Raw genomic sequence first — 17,127 nt, forward strand, 5'->3', positions numbered from 1 at the left:
GTGTCCAATCAGCGACGCATAATTCTTGAACTATGTCCTTCTGTCCAATAGACGCTTAGTATACGCCCACCATCCGGTGAGTTGACCAATCGCGCCATGAAAAAAGAAACGCCCACAAACTACGGTCGTCGCGGAGGGAAAAAAGGGGCATTGTTAGCAGTTAGCTTGAACATGGCTTCGTTTATCATCAAACCTGCTCACCTTCGCTGTGTTTTAAGGACAAACAGACTCTTCTGGGGGCTCCGGTCAAGGATTACACTGTGTTTAGACAGAAGGTAGCTGTAACTCCAGCTCTTTGTCCAAGTAATATGCAAATTCAGATTGGACGTGTTGTTTTCATGGATAGCTTGATGTTTTTTTCGTTTATATGTTTATAAAATTGACATACTTTTCGCTAAAAGATATACCATAATGTGTTGTGCATTCATCCTCGTTAATCTTCCTGTCTTTCTGTCCCCCAAAAGTTATGCCACCGAAGGAGACAACAGAGTACCTAAAATATATACCAAAACTGGAGACAAAGGTTCATTTTCAAATTCCTTGGGAAGGATTGTAGTTATTCCTTCTTAATTGTTGTTCAAAGATTTGACTTCCTCTTGCTCTCCCCCCCCCCCACAAAAGGTTTCTCAAGTACATTTACAGGAGAAAGGAGACCAAAGGAAGATGACATTTTTGAAGCCTTAGGAAATACGGATGAGCTGTCATCAGCTATAGGGTAAATTAACTATTTAAATGTCATGTGTCATGTTCTTTAATTCTAGCCTCACCTATGTTCACTTTTTTTAATTCATACTCGGCAGATTGGCCAGAGAATTTTGCCTCGACAAAGGTCACACGTTCACACATCAGTTGGACAAGGTTTGCATGTTCCATTTATTCATTTTAAAGATACATTTCAAATTGGCCAGAAAGATAGTGTGCAAGTGTATTTTTCCCATGTCATTGCAGATACAGTGCATTTTACAGGATGTGGGCTCCAATATCGCCACTCCACGATCATCTGCAAGAGACAGTCACATAAGTATGCATATGTTGGCCAATATAATGTATTAAAAATAACTTCATTGTGTCTGGTGTTCTCATAAACCTCATAACATTTGTTTTTTTGTGTTGTGTTTTTGAAAGAGAGAACGAAATTTACTGCTCAGCCCATTATGGACCTGGAAACATGGATTGATGAGTTTACAAATGAACTCCCTCCATTGACCAACTTCATTTTACCCGTAAGCCCATTCATACATGCAGTTCTTTTGAGAATTGGTTTTCCAGTTGCACTAACCCTTATGTATGTCTCACAGTCCGGAGGGAAGAGCAGCGCAGCTTTGCATTTAGCACGGACAGTTTGTAGGAGAGCAGAACGCTGGTCAGTTTGAGCAGATTCCTTGTTTGTCACATTATTTCACATTACGTTTGTAATTTGTCTTGTGTCACTGAAAATGTTGTGTCTGACCGCTCTGTTTTCTTGTTATAGTGTTGCTCCTATTGTGCGCTCAGGGGAGGCAGATCCAGATGTTGCCAAGTTTTTGAACAGGTTGGTCTACTTGTGATGAAAAAAATTAATACGAGAACATCGTATCGCCACCACATTTGTCATAATGTCCCTACATTTCCTCTCAGATTGAGTGACTACCTGTTCACAGTGGCCAGATACGCAGCCATGAAAGAAGGCAATGAGGAGACAATCTACAAAAGACCCGAATGAAGACATGGTCAGAAATATTGTAAATATGTCAATAAAAGATGACTAAAATTCTCTTTTTCTTATCCTAATATGACGATGTAATTTATATTGTCACACAATGTTTGATGACATCACCTGTGTGAAATCAAACCAGTATATTCAATTGAGCTGATGTAGTTCTCTGGTGAAACAATCATTTAGATTAACTAAAATTTAAAGACTAAACTCTCATGAGCATCCGCTTTTAGATGTGGCTGCAGATCTTTCTCATCCATTTGTAATACACAAACCTACTGTAGAGAGTGCTTGTCCGTCTTTCACCATGACTCCATGACAACTGTCCCACATAGTCACAGGATCTGACACCAGCCCTGGCTCTTCTGGGAAAGGCCACTGGCCCATGACATTAGAGATAGATTGCGCTCCTCATAGGGTGGATAACGCAGGTAGGTGACGCATTCAAACCGTGTGCTTCTTAGCAGGCATGATTTCTTGTGAGAGAAGGTGTCAAAGCTGTAGTGTCCATGGCAAGAACCCATCCCACTGGCACCTGTCAAAAAAGGTGGTGAGAGTGGTTGGATTGCAGGTAATAATATCAGATTACAGTATATCTGACATCATTTACTGTATCAAACAAGACTGACCTACTCCACCAAAAGGCAGAGCCACCATTAGACTCTGCAGGACGCTGTCATTGGAGCAAAAGCTACCGCTGGAAGTCTCACTCATTAGTCTTGAAATCACCTGCAACATGAGGAAGGTCAGAACGCAAATCCATTATCCAGGGCAGGGCATTTAATGCAGTGTTTGAACTTCAGCTGTGGCCATGATATACCTTACTGTTGCTGGAATATGCGTACACACAGAGGGGTTTCTCTTGCCTCTTGATGGACGCAATTGCCTCATCCACATTGTTTACGGTCAGAATGGGAAGAACTGGGCCAAGAATATCCTGTTGCATAATGGCGTCTGATTCGGCCACTTCTGTCAAGATTGTTGGGGCTTGAAGTAGACCAAATAAAAGCAGTGTACAACAGGATCAGACGTGTCACATGTACTGTATTAGCTGGCTTTATATCAAAGATTTAAACTCCTGATCAGGATTCCTACCAATATACTTCTCTGCTTCTATCACCTGTCCACCCACGGCCACCTTGCCAGATCTCCACAGCATGTCTCTCGTGTGATTGAACGCATCCGTATTGACCATGCGACCAAAGCTGCGGGACTCTTGGGGAGCACAGCCATAGAACTGCGCCAGGCAGCTCTTGAGGGCTTGCACCAACCGTGTTTTGACATCCACATGGCACAGGATGTAGTCTGGAGCCACCACACTCTGTCCAGCATTGTGGAAACTAGCCCAGGTGATTCGCTGTGCAGTGGTAGCGATGTCACAATGTTGGTCCACATAACACGGGTTCTTGCCTCTCAAAATCAGGGTGACGGGGGTAAGAGTGCGAGCTGCAGCCTGAGCTATTTTGCTTCCTTCCTCTTTGGTTCCTAGAGAATGACAGCAATGCTTTTTAAATGACATTACATTTGCATTCAAATCACATAAAACATATTTTGATTTGAAGGGCATTTTTATCTTTACCTGTAAAGAAGACATGGTCAAATTTGAGCTCTATAACTTGAGGCAAGTCACTTAGACCTGCAATAATCACATGGAAGCATTCCTTGAGGAAAACAAGAATTTTAGATCAGACGGGAGTAAAATGGTACCTGGAAGAGGCTTTTATGCACCCAGATTTAACCACATCTAACCTCTACTATCTATCCCTATTTAAAAACATTTATACAAAAAGGCTTTGCTTTGCTTTCTTCTTTGCTTGCTTGCAACTACTCACATTATCCAAATATAAAGGGATTAGACGATGGAGAAGCTCTGATGTGTGAGCAGTGCACTCGGAGGGACTGATGATCGCACAGTTTCCTGCAACATATGAACAAAACACCATCAGTAGCTGTCCAAAACTCTGTACGTCTATGTGAAGTTAAATACTAAACGGTTTAATGGATGTATTCACTGCACCTGCAGCAATGGCGCCCACTAGTGGCACCATACACATTTGGACAGGACTGCACCAGTACCCCATGATGATCACCACGCCCAGAGGCTCCCTCACCACCACACACTCGTCCAATGAGGTGGACTAAATCAAATCAGACGAACCCAAAATTAGGTTGGAACTGAAAATACATTACGCCACATTATTCTTACAAAAGGGCAACGGCAACTTAAGTTTTAATCTGCTTTGGCAGGCTCAGCACAATACGCGTCTTTGTAACGACGAGACAGAATGTTCTACTGAAAAATGTTTGTGCAAGTCGTGATTAATCCCACTATATTATGAAGATATATACTCGTAAAAAAAAAAAATGGCTTTACAAACACAATCGACTCACCAGGTTTCTTTCCACATGCTGCGGCTGCATCCACTTCCTAAGGTTGTTGATGGCATAAAGTGCCTCATTCTTGACGAGCATCAGTTCTGACACAACTGTCTCAAACCGTGGCTGGTCAAACATAATAAATTAAGACATTTATGCCTAGTGGTTACTGTTTGGACAACTGAGAGAGTTGGCAATATTACAGAGACACTGGCGGTGACTTTCTTCCTCCCTCACCTTATGGAGGTCCCTTCCAAGAGCGTCCACAAAGTCACATTCATGTTCCTCCAGCATCTGCACCACAGCCTCCAGCTGAGCCAGTCTGAAGTTCTCCTTGAGGGTGTGTCCAGCTTGAAAGGCAACTCTGGCCCTTCTCAGCAAATCCACACTCTCCAGCAGGTACGTCTTCAAGCACGGCTCCCCCAGCCTGGTCCTGGAACCGCAGCCAAAATCACCAGTTTAAATACTGCTAGGCTATAATAACACCATTCTACATCGATGTCTTATCACAATACCTTCTGCAAGTTAACCTGCCGTTCCTCTGACAAGCAGAGCATGCCTTCACTTTAACACTCATGTTTCCTTCCCCACTGCTGCCTGGCCCTTTCTGAATGGAGTCACTGTGTAGTTAAGCCTCCCACAAGCAGAGGGGATATGGTGAAAAGTCCACCTTCAGCCAGTCAGGTGATGCACATTACTGACATATTATATCACATATTATACACTGTCCAATCGGTTTATTAGGTACACCTAATAAAGTGGCAGGAGTGAGACCCAGTGTGGTCTCCAGCTTGCAGTTCAACATTAAGAGATGGTCTCCTGAGACCCTTGGTCGTAGGAAGTTATCATTTGAGTTACTGTTTCAAGTTACTTTCTCTTTTCCGGCATCAACAATTCAATTTCGCCAAACAGAGCTTCCACTCATTTTGTTTTGACCTCTCTGTAAACCCTAGAGATGATTGTGTGTGTGAAAATTCTGAAATACTCAGACCAGCCTTTCTGGCACAAACAACAATGCTACATTCATAAATCAATCTTATGCATTCTGATGATTAGTTCGAACTTCAGCGGGTCTCTTTGTCTACATGCCTAAATTCACTGAGTTACTGCCATGTGATTGACTGATTGGAAATGTATTCATTAAGAATTTCACTTGTATAAAAGCATCAGTTCATGTCATATACATCGCACCAATGTATGATACACAACATACCGTCTTCAGGAAGTATGTGCATCAACGATTAAAAATATTAAATATGAACAATAGAAAATAATGTGAGTACAAAATATTAAGTCTGATTGGTAGTGGCACAAAGCTGGCTTGCACAAATTAGAAAAGCTAATAAACAAGTAACAAAGAAATAGCACAATACATAACAAAATCATGTACACCATAATATTTAAGTTATAACTGAATGTCCATGTTTTATTTTATAAAAAAAAAAGTAGGGATGGGAATCGGTATTGGTAGGTATCGGTCGATACAGGTCAAAATCACTGGATAGGATAAAAATGTCAAATCCAATATGATCCAAAAAGCCTGTATCTCACATGTGTCACTATGCACGGACTGTAAAAAAGCATTTTAGCTGAGTCATGTTTGGCCTGTTTATTTCGTCTTTTTGGGAGAACAGTATTTGTCACACACTGGGAGGAAGTTGAGCCTACCTGCGCAGCGTTTTGAACCATCTGGTTGGAGAAGGGCTCAGTGGACTGCTCATGGTTCTTCTGCAGGTTCAGCGTTGGACAGCTGTGTGGGAAAAACCTGCATCAAGACTTCACACACAGACCAGGGATCGTGGCGACAACTTTGGCGATCGAGAGAAGTCCAAACAAAACCAACCAACCACCAACACAACTCCACAAGCTGCGCACGGTGTGACGTCACGAACACGGCGCCAGCGAAACAGTGGAGAAACCCACTAGTAGCAACGTGACTTGATACCAAACAACCAATCAGAAACTCATTATTCAGGAAAACAAGAAAACTTGAGAAACTGCAACAACAGTGCTGAACTCCTCATCCTCTCACCACACTCAGCACGTGCTCACGGTGAACTCATTAAGACAAAGAACTGAGGCAGAGTTGGTCTGTGGTTCTCAAACCTTTAACACCAAGTACCACCTGAGACAATATCGAGGAACCTCCAGGGAACCAGACATTGTTAGCTGGGAAGTCTTGTGAGGTAAGGTAACAAGGTGATAAGGTGACACCTTATCACCTTGTACCACATGTACCACAGAACCATGGGTTCAGAGAAAAGGGGAGGAAACAACCCACAACCTTTTAAGAAAATTGTTTATTTAACACTTTTTAAACCCCATTACTGGGGTTGAAGTATAGTCACAGATCCAACCTTTTTTTTGTTCTAATGTCAGGTAGAAACCTCAGGATCAACATACCCCACACACGGCTCTTTTGCTCAGGCAGCAACACTTACTAATTCAACAATATCATCTCACATAACGTCTCATCATTCAGACTTAAAGGCACTGAAAGGGTCAAGAGGTCAGGAGGAGGTGGTGGATGCACGAAGGAGATTATATACCAGAAAATGATATAATTGCAAACTTTTATCACCCCCAAGGACTGAATGATGAGATTCCATTGCATTTCATGTGTCTTTATTTTTGGGATATTTTGAAGGATACATGCGAGACATAAACATTACATATGAAATCTGAAAGATGGTGTTTTCCTTCATTTGCTGGGGACTTCCTGTATATTTTGTATAAATACATTTAGCATTTAAAAAGTGTTCTCTTTTGTCATTTTGTTCCACATTCTCTTTTGTGGTGCAGTGCAGTTCAAATGCTTGAAACGAGTCTTGACAAAGATTTTCGAGGGAATTAAACACTTGTTGACCGTTGAATTAATATGGTGACGCTGAGCAAGAGCAGTGTTGGTGACATTACAGGAGGAAACATAAACACATGGACACGTACACTTTGATTGCCTCTTTTATGACGCTAGTGTAGAGCAGCCAGTATCAAAGACACATTTTTAAAGAGGAGATGAAATCTTTCACAGGGTGACAAACATTTCCAAGACCATTTATTGTCATTGTTATCATCATCTATTGTAACAGTGGTCAATGACCAAAGACATCAGTCAACACTGGTACATTTGAAGTGTAGCTTACTCTTGACATCATTTAAAAAACAGATGAGCGACCTCATCGGACGGGAAACACGAGCTTGCACGCTCTGACGCACCAACACACACACACACACACACACAGTATAGTTTCCTCCAAATGAATTTGCAGCATTTTCACTTTTTTGATTTACTAGATTGAAATGAGTTTGAAGCAAGATCCTCCTGATTTGTCAGATTTGAAAAATCTCGTTAGTAGTCTGCAGGAAGTCAATACAACCAGTTGTCTTAGTTATGAAATTTTAATATTGTTATAACATTATTTTACCACTCATTAGAAAGATGGCGACAATGTTTTTTTTAATTATGTTGATGACTTGTCTTATTTGTTGATAGTAGTGTTAATTCTCACTCATGACAGAGGACATTTGCATAATAAAGGTTTTTTTTTTATTGTTTTTTGTGTTAAAACCTTTGATATTCTCATTTAAAAGTGTGTCTTCTTTGTTTGTTTTTTTTGAAAGTCCCAGTTGACTTTCTGTTTAATGTTTAAAAAGTCTCTTCATGAACCCTGTGTTAAGTGTTATTTCGCCTTACTACAAGGTAACATTCACCCTCCTGTTCCTTTTCCCCCACGGCTACAAACTGCAGAAACATGTGCAAGATTTTCATCTAAAGGGAACATCAAATCAAACAGTCACATTTGGTTTGTTGAACCGGTCCATGACATCATGGTGAGATGTTTTCACACCTCGATTTCTTTTCAGCATGGCTTACAAAGTCCACAGAGTTAGGAGAGCGTGGCATCGAGCCCTCCTCGGTTGATGTTGCTGTTGCAGTGGTAGTACAGTGGTTGGATTTCTGCGTTGGGTTGGTAGGAGCAGAGCATTATCTCCTGTGTCTATGGCTTGCTTCCAATATACACATGGTTACTGGTTAGAGCTGAAACACAGCCAGGTGTGATAGTGGAGGGGGACGGCAATACATGAGGCACTCAGTATTATTGAAAGGTGTAGTGACAAAAACTTCTTTACATTAGGTACAAAGACTAGCATAATTACTTCACTTTACTCTTTTTTGGAGTGTAGGTCAATTATATGACATAATGAACACTTGTCTGCTCTACTGGGCAGAAACTAAATATTTCCAGTTCCAGAAAATCTATTCTGGATCAAACAGCAGCAGTTAATCAGTTTTCTTTTTTAATCTCATGTCAAGAGGTTCGCTGCTTATCCACGATTGAGGCAGATGTTACGTTTTCATACAATATGAGAACATAGAAACAAGCAGGTTACCATTTCTCGTAGTTGACTGAAGTGTCTTTAGGTGGGGAGAAATGGAATGCTGTGATCTCCTTTGAAATGGGACATTCTATAAACGACGCATGATTGCAGTTGTGTGCCACTCCTCCTTCGCAGAGGTTGAACATGTGACGACGATTTGTCTCTGACCATAATTATAAAAGACACATTGTGTTCAGCAGAACCTTTTTAAGACCCACCCGACATCAGCGGGGTCCAATACATTTAAGTATATTCACAATACATCACTTGGTTTCACTCGGGTGAGTCGACCACGTGTCTAATGGCTTGCATTGCATCTGTATTGCTTTCCAGTTCACTTAAAATGGGAGTGTTAGATCCAAGAATGATTCTGTTAAGCCTGAGAAACAGAGATCTAGCCACTGCGTGTCTGTATTTCACCAAATTGAATACACATCATATTGGATTATTGGAGTGGCAGAGGGAGATGCTTAAATTGGATTGTGCTGCAGACACAGCATCCCCTTACGGACAGAAGAGAGCTGTAGTGGAGCTGAGCTCATCCAGTTTTTTTAAGAGACAAAAGAAGACTTTGTGGGTCCTTCATGATTCCCCTTTTTGTTTCGGTGACGTCCCTTTGAAAAGAAAGGCTCCAATCCTGGTAAGCTGAGCCTCAAGCCTGTTTCAGGCTGTATAACACAAGCCAGATTGAAGAGTGCAGACTGTCCTGATGCAACCGAGTTAGGACAATTCAAAGCCTGTATTCATACTGATAGCGTAGCGTAGCTTGTCGCGCAGGATGCTCTTCTTGCTGTAGTTGGGCAGTTTGAGCAGGTTGAAGCACGTTGACGAGGTGGGAAGTCGACCCCCAGGTTCCTTTTTGCGGATGGTGAAAAAGCCCCGTAGAACACTGCCAAGAGTGTCTCCAGTGTCCTAGACACCAGAAAATGCCTCAGGTTAGTACAAATGTTATACAGCTACAACAAAAGCAACCTCACAACTTGTCTGCAGTATTACCTGATCGTCTGAAACTTCCACACAACGGATGGAGAAAGGTGGTTTGAGGTAGGCAAAACCTAGAAGAGGTGGCCTTGAACAGCTCGTAACAAACTGTGAAAACATGAGAACAAATAAGAGGCAGCAGTTGAAAGGAAGAGCGTGCTGGTGTGAAAATGGACAGCTTACTTTAAGGAACATAGCCCTCTCTTCAGCATTAAAGTCACTGGACAGGATGTCCCACAACCAGATGATGACGCGATGGCTGCTATGAAATCCTCCGTAGTAGACGGTGTGTTTCCTAAGAACGAGAATGAAACAACAGCAGGAGAAAATATTTAGTTTACTTTGAGTGCAGAGCATGGATAGCAGACCCCACAGAGTTGTAAACCAACGTAACCCAACAGGTCAGGCCAGGTCCAGACATAACATTTTGAAATTTTGCTTCTGGTTGGATTCAGGTCAGGTTCTGTCACTGTCTGTGCTGGCGGAGTGTAAGTGCAGTATCATGTATTAACTAATATCTATGTAGCTGTTTACATTGCATGGGTCTGACAAAAGGGAAAACTGCCACTGAGGAAACAGGTTAAAGATACGGAAACCTAAACTTCAAATCACAGCTCTAAACACATTGTGTGTCGTTTGACCACGCCCTTCTCATTGTTGCTGTGCTTGTCCCTTGTTCTGTTCTAATGTAGCTGTGTTCTTTGTGTATTCCTGTTTTATTTACAGTACAGCAGTTTGTATAGTGGTGAACACTCTATGCTCTATGTCAGCGGGGCTTTAATTATAATTAATATTGCCGTGGTGTGTAGATACAGAACTAAATCAGTTCAATGACATCCATATTAGAGACTTGATGAAAGAAAACGCAAGAGGACACGTGACATACTTGAGGTCATCGAGATCAATCTCAGCATTGTCTCCTGAGACAAGGCGTTGAACCTCGGGTGTGGAAAACACGTGCAGCCACTCTGGGTTAATTATGCTGCGGAAACCTCGGATGAAAGCTGCCGTTTGCTCTTTGATCTGCGTGTGCATACGGAAGTGAGCCATGAGGTGGATGTAGCTGATCCTGCAGGAGAAGGGAGATTGAGGTCAGATTTCGACAACAAACGGCAAAAGTGTAACAGTATCTTTTTTTTTTCCTTTTTGTTTTTAACAGATCCTGTGTTTGCATACTTGTTTTCATTGGTGACTTGCATGGTTTTTCCCCCAGGTATCAGCTCATGACAAACAAGCTGAAACAAAAAAAGTTACTTTTCATTTCCATTTCACTTATTCCTTCTAGAAAAGTGTATCACAACTTGCATATTTTTCATTCTTACCTGCCCCATGACGTCTTCGTCATAGGATAACGTCAGTCCCAGATCCCCTACGTCTCCATCATAGCGCTAAAATTCAAATATGAAATGTCCCAATGATATTAAGAGATTAAAGTTCAGTTTAACTGGAGTAAAAAAAAATGGGGATCAGTTCAAATATATTGTTTACTGACCTTGATGGAAGTGAGGTTCTTATAAAACTCAGAGTCCAGAGAAGGAAGCTCATCAATGGAACTGTAGAAAGTGCTATGGTGGTGACCCAAGACTTGACTGAGGAAGAAGGAGGCGAAGGGGACATCCACAACAATGCCCTGAACACACAGAGGTTAGATGAAGTTCCGCTCATTCAAAATCACCTGGAAATACTATGATCAGGGTGAGAAGAGGAAATGAGAAATGTATTTGAAGTGAAATGTACCTCATAGACGGCTTTCCCGAGCATCTTTCCCACAAACTCAAACAGCTGCAAATGGTTCTCGTGGATATAAGACGTAGGTGAAGGATACAGCCTTTCATTTCCACTTGTCGTCTTAAGAAAAATAAAGATTGTGTCATAAACAAAACTTCACAAACACAGTCGGCAGCAGAGGTATGTTTTTTTTTTAAAGTGGCATGTATCTGCCTGACTTACCCTGAACAGGTTGAGAGCAGGATTGAACACTTTCTTGATTATCTCCTCCAGAAACTCTTTGAAGACACCGTCCTGGTCAATACCAGCCTCGTCCACTCCCAGATCATTGACAAACTTCACACGAATGACTCCTTTCATGGAATTCACTGGTAGCCGACGGAGCTGGTCATATCCATCCTGAGAAGAGGCATGGAAGCATCACGTTCATAAGTTCACTATAGTTTAATACTTCCAAAGTTTGCTCTCAACATGTATCCGTTTTGCTTGTTACCTCCAACATGCGTGAGCGTCGAATGGTAATATGTGTGACATGTGGTGAAGCGGAGCTTGTTTCAACCAATCCTAAATTCTCCTTTTCCTTTGTTACAATGTTCCTGAACAGAAGCACCCTCTGAAATGGAGAGGGAATGTCATTACACATCTTTAAAAAAAATGACACTGCCTTAAATAAAAGCATCCCATTTACTCACGTTTTTATGTGGAATGACATGTGGGATGTATTGCAATAAAAGCTGGGCTCGTCTCTTTCCTTTCTCGAGCTCTTGGAACAACAGACTGGGTTTTAGGTCCCTGAACGCAACACAACATAGAGGTAAGGTTAGACAGCGGTCAATACTGAAGAAAAAAGCTGGCGTGTTTGGGATTCACTGTATTTGTATTTACTTGCGTAGCCAGTGGTCATCAGGGGTGAACTTTCGCCTGCAGTCTCGTTCGTAAAGCGCCATCAGCCAGCCGTGAACACTGTGGAACAACTCCAGTTTCTCTCCCTTAGCATTTTCTATTAAAACCAAAAAAAAAAAAAAAGGATTTTCTGTGAGTAATAAACCTTTAAATCAGATGCCGTCATCGTAATATTCAAGATTTGCTGAGGTGCACACTCACCTAAAATACCATCCCATATCATCTTGTACACAAATGTGTTCAGAAAGGATGAGATAGTGATGAGTTCCTCTATCTTAAAAGATGTTTGTTCTTCATAGACCTCGATGTCGTCGAGAATCCTGTAACGTGTTCACAGTATGTCAAAAATGCTAACCCTGAAATGGGTCTGTTATGCAGAAAATTGTTTGAATTTTCTCTTAAAATTACGTGATGAGATGCCGTGAGCAGTCACAAAACAGCATGAGCATGGACAAAAGCTGCTTGGACTCTTCCGTGTCGTTGTTCAGACATTCCATGAAGAGTTTGAGGCCTCCCTGAGGACCGAGCTCACAGATGAAGGCCCATAATTTAGGCAAAAGGTCATCGAGATGTGTCAGACCTGCAGAAAACAAGTGAAAGTGATACTGTTTCTGGGTGAGTTCAAAATGCAGTTTGTGTAATATTAAAAAAACATAACACTGATACCGACCTGTGAGTATCTGAAGGCGTATTTGTGTCAGTGTAGACAGAGCAGTCTGGTAGAGCACACAGATGCTGCACACCTTCTGAACCTCAGCTGAGTCGACTCGCTTCCCTCCTACTGGTTTCAGGATGTTTCTCACAGAGGCTGACTTCTGAAACGCTCGCTTGAAGAGGTCTGTCAACGCAAACGGAGCGGATGCAAAGAACCATTGAGAAACGCCGAACATCTTGTATTTGAAGCTAAAAGATTTGCACATGTGTTAAAATATGTCAGCGGGTTTAGGTTTATGACTCACTTTTAACTGGTAGATTATTCTGTGATGTACTAGGCTGTGCAGGTGGAGGGGTGGGCTCTTGACTCTCTAGCTTTTTAGAGAGGACATCGCTGAAAAGTGTCCGAATGATAGAAACACCCCACAGGTACTGAAGCTGTTTAGTGACCAATGGCATTGACTCATTCAGGCTGTGGGAGAAAAAAACCCAGAAGAGACAGAAAGGAGGCATAATCAAGTAGAGTATATTATTTTAACCAAAGAAAAGGAAGATCTTCTTTAGCAAACATCAGGTTTCTTTCAACCAGCTTGTTATTTTCTGGTGATTTGTTTTTTCTAAATCCATTTAAGTCAACAGTATAACTTTTACCAACCCGTAATCAACAGTTTGTGAGAACCAGCCCAGGACAGGGTGCCAGTGGGTGAGGTTAGACTTCTTTTGGGATACATATCTCTGGCAGTATGACAGCATGTCAGTAAGGTCCTTCACAAAATGGCCGGCCTCCTCTTCAAGGACTTTCTCAGTAAGGAAACCCAAGTGAATCAGATTGCCTACCAAAAGTATGAAAACGATAAAGTTAAAGGGGTAAAGGGGTGTCCACGGGACATAATGATTCACTGAGATCAAATAAAAATACTTTTACAAACACAAAATACTATACCAAGTAAGCAGAGAGTATGGCTGCCCTCTAAACACACACAGATGTCTGAACATTGTTCTTCTCGGCTGAGAAATAAAATGAACTTCCTCAGGAGGTCATGCGTCTGGATTGATGCCATACACTGTTGTCAAAAAACAGACATTAACACCTCGACTCTGATAGGTCAAATCATTATACATGCACAGCATATACTGTGTATGAAAGGGCTTTTACCTCTGGTGTAAGCACATTGAGGTGATGAACGACAGCTGGAACTGACATGATGTGGATGAGGAACGATCTCAGCAGGTTATCAGAGAAGTGAGCAGCAATAACCGGCCTAAAAACCATGAAATGTAGTTATTAGAAGGAAACCCTGTAAATAATGAAAAAAAAAACCGTCTCCTGCAGAAAAGACTGTGGTGTGTAACATTTAAATATAAACAAATGTCCTTTACATTTAAACAATGTCAAATGAGTTCACACAGTGCAGATTAAGGCTATCAGCACCACATAGTTTAGGATAAGGATAAATGCTTCTTCCCCCACCCACCCCTGCACTGCTGGTGTATAGACACAAATGCTCCCTCAGTCAGGTTTGATAGTATTACTTGACAGAGCCCATTTTCAGATGAAGGATGCAGCATAAAAATATTATAACATAATATCTGTTTACGAAGACAAAAGAGAGCCATAAAATTATATCAACAACAAAAATTAGGCAGTACCGTTATAATGCATTAAAACGGAATATACAGGGGTTTGGTTTTTTTTGCATCTACAACCACAAAAATCACCAGTGTCCAGCTCACCTTAGTGACAAAGTGAAGATAGCTGTTAGAGTGCCTTTAGACAGAGATGGTTTAGACCGTGCCAAGCCATTGGTTAGCAAAATCTGAACAAGAAAAAAAAAATTACAAAAAGGCAACACACTATTTTTTAAATGTCTTAATAAAAAGTACGAGCTGTAATACTAAACCTGAAGCATTGAATAAAACCCCTTCTGATTGAGATGCCCCATGATATTTTCACACATCCTCATCAGAGCAGGTCTTAGAGCTTCTCCTAAAGTAAAAAAGCAGGGACAACATGATTTTATTATCTCGCAGTAAAAAAATTAAATATAAAACAACAGTTGTTGACATACCCTTCCCTCGCACTATCTTCCAGGTTGAGGTGTCTGTGAAGGTCACCAGCATACTGAGGTACAGCGTTATCATTTTATTGTCCTGTAGTATGTCAGGCTGCAAATCACAAAACACTGGTTGATACCATGCACCATGTATGTGGCGAGATGACTATAAAATACATTTCCTGTTTAAAAAAACAAAAGGCTTACCTTTAAATTTTTTAGTAGCTGACAGCAGACCCACAGGACATCTTTTACCTGCTTGAGCCAGGGAATTGTAAGGTCTTTGGAAAGGGCCAGTGACACATACCAGACCTAAGAGCCACACATGAAAACCGTCACTCAGACAAAAATGACATACAGGAAGGGTGAAAATATAGAAGGGTGGAATATGAGTGCACTCACTTTAGGTTCATTTTCAACCTCCATGCTGGCCAGAATGGCACGACAAAGCTTCTCAAACCTCTGTGTGATATAGAGAAATACTGATTAAAATCAAATAAAATATGTATCCACAAATGATAAAATGAATCGATAACATACATGTACATTTAATACAGAATTAACTAATAAATTGTGTGATAATCATTGTTAACATGGTATGGTCAGTAACTCACCATCTTATCCTCTTGGCAATATATGAACAGTAATTTCCGAGCATTTTTAAAAAGTGAAAGTGCATTTCTTTTTGATGTTCCAGTTTCAGAGGCTTGAAAATAGTTATCAACCTCTGTCCTGGAGAGACAAAGAAGCAAAACAAAGAGCCAATGATTATGGAACTATAACAACAGATCCACTGATTGTGTTTACAATAAACATAGCAAACCACAGGTGGAAATACAATTCAGTGATAAAAAAAACAAAAAAAAAACATCAACAATAATAATAATAAACGTATAGAATAGAATAAAAACAATTAATATTTTTTATAATTTAAAATAGTGAAAGCAAGGACTAAGACTGTGTGAGCTAATTTGAGATAAGATAAAACTAAATAAGGTAATCCTTTATTAGCATCCCAATGTTACAGCAGCAAAGACAGTAGAGGTAAAGGTCATAAATATTAAACATGCATTTTAACATCTATGAATGTACAACAAAGAAGACATTGACTATTGAGATTACTTGACCTTGAAGGATTTTTTAAGAGGATAGGGAACTACCTTAGTTGCTTCTGGAGTTTGCATCGACAGAGGAACCTCCTGACCAGAGCTTGGATCTGGGTTGCTGCTCTCTCCTTCTCCTTGTGCCCCTTCCTCTCCTCCCTGGCCTGCCTGGCTTTGTCCAGGAACTCGGACTTGGAGCTTTGAGGCACACCAAACATTGTGCACTCTAGAAAATAGAAATTATTTACATTACATTACAGATTTAAATCCATTTGAATCTCGTGAAACAAACCATTAAACTGATAATCCACTTGCTTGCATTATTAAGATTATGTCAGAGGTTTCTGGAAGACTGTGGCTATAATAACAAATGCACATCTTCACCATGTCCTGAGTGGACGTGACAGTGAGCTCACCTGCGATATTCCTCAAGCGAAGGTTGAGTCTGGCCTTTAGGCTCACTGTGGCGCTATTCCCCCTCACTCATTTGTTTGCTCTTGACATCCAAGCAGGACGAAAACTCGCGAAGACTAACTTGCCATTTCTGAAGCACCGGGGCGATACGGTAAAGATGGAGCTGGGTAAGTTAGCACACAGGGCTAGTCGTCGCTTGGCTGCTCGATATTACCTCGGGGGGGTTTTCTTCAAACTGTATTAGCGATATTTGTCCTCATTGCGGGGTTAGGTTTGATCCTGTGTCAGTGACAACCCCAAAAACCAAGGGAAGACAGCGTTTCTAAATGTAAACAATGAGAGGTGATTCGTACACTGACTGCAGTCCTTAATCCTGTGTGTCGCATTAAATGATTCCGGGTAGGGCATGTATTTCTTCGTTAAAATATATTGTTTGTCGTTAGACTGCTGGAGATATTTGAGACTGTTTTTATGTATGTTGAAGAAATAGCACATTTAGAGTCAATGTAATTGAATTAAGCCTCACAGGCGAGTGTTTTTTACAGAGGGACTGATATCAGTGTTACTCCTCCAGCAACGGAAATGTACATAGTAGATCTAAAACGCGACCCAAAAGCATTTTTAAAATGTGTGAATTGGGAGTAACAAGACCCAAACTGTATTGAATATTCTCCTACTTCTAATGATTATTTACTTTTTATTTAACCTCGTGCTTAACTCCGTGTTAACGTTACGGAATTGTCTGAATTGCCCCTTTAAAGGATCACAGTAAAGTTGACGTAATTTTTGGAACTGCGCAGCGAAGACCAGGTGTTGTGCCGCGTTGTGGTGACTGCTG

General features: G+C 41.1%; 3 protein-coding genes across 4 annotated transcripts; 1 reads left to right on the forward strand and 2 right to left on the reverse strand.

The window, feature by feature from the left end:
- The first annotated feature begins 130 nt into the window (after positions 1–130).
- Positions 131–1,753, forward strand: mmab (metabolism of cobalamin associated B). The gene is made up of 9 exons (XM_058635302.1): positions 131–275; positions 465–523; positions 622–715; positions 801–858; positions 949–1,021; positions 1,126–1,223; positions 1,299–1,363; positions 1,472–1,531; positions 1,618–1,753. The coding sequence occupies exons 1-9, from the start codon at positions 172–174 to the stop codon at positions 1,700–1,702; spliced, it is 696 nt and encodes a 231-aa protein (XP_058491285.1). The 5' UTR covers positions 131–171; the 3' UTR covers positions 1,703–1,753.
- On the reverse strand, positions 850–5,949 carry aldh3b2 (aldehyde dehydrogenase 3 family, member B2). 2 transcript variants are annotated; one of them, XM_058635300.1, is made up of 11 exons: positions 5,741–5,949; positions 4,310–4,505; positions 4,088–4,198; positions 3,714–3,834; positions 3,529–3,614; positions 3,276–3,357; positions 2,792–3,181; positions 2,517–2,683; positions 2,326–2,425; positions 1,976–2,231; positions 850–1,000 (listed from the first exon to the last, which is right to left on the reverse strand). In XM_058635300.1, exons 1-10 carry the CDS (start codon positions 5,791–5,793, stop codon positions 2,032–2,034), a joined length of 1,506 nt encoding a protein of 501 aa, XP_058491283.1. In that variant the 5' UTR covers positions 5,794–5,949; the 3' UTR covers positions 850–1,000; positions 1,976–2,031. The 2 variants fall into 2 exon arrangements, with proteins under 2 accessions (XP_058491283.1, XP_058491282.1); XM_058635299.1 differs by lacking the exon at positions 5,741–5,949 and adding an exon at positions 4,588–4,667.
- A 1,161-nt stretch (positions 5,950–7,110) lies between these two features.
- Positions 7,111–16,970, reverse strand: ube3b (ubiquitin protein ligase E3B). Its single transcript, XM_058635297.1, has 27 exons — positions 16,292–16,970; positions 15,933–16,101; positions 15,387–15,504; positions 15,175–15,234; positions 14,980–15,084; positions 14,788–14,884; positions 14,620–14,705; positions 14,453–14,535; positions 13,875–13,980; positions 13,662–13,782; positions 13,374–13,551; positions 13,024–13,190; positions 12,735–12,902; positions 12,473–12,644; positions 12,266–12,384; positions 12,047–12,161; positions 11,854–11,953; positions 11,655–11,774; positions 11,384–11,560; positions 11,171–11,281; positions 10,926–11,063; positions 10,756–10,821; positions 10,610–10,668; positions 10,320–10,502; positions 9,617–9,728; positions 9,449–9,541; positions 7,111–9,364 (listed from the first exon to the last, which is right to left on the reverse strand). Exons 2-27 carry the CDS (start codon positions 16,091–16,093, stop codon positions 9,173–9,175), a joined length of 3,207 nt encoding a protein of 1,068 aa, XP_058491280.1. The 5' UTR covers positions 16,094–16,101; positions 16,292–16,970; the 3' UTR covers positions 7,111–9,172.
- Positions 16,971–17,127: the final 157 nt, after the last annotated feature.

Source organism: Solea solea, chromosome 8 (assembly GCF_958295425.1).
Source record: "Solea solea chromosome 8, fSolSol10.1, whole genome shotgun sequence".
Lineage (NCBI taxonomy): Eukaryota > Metazoa > Chordata > Actinopteri > Pleuronectiformes > Soleidae > Solea > Solea solea.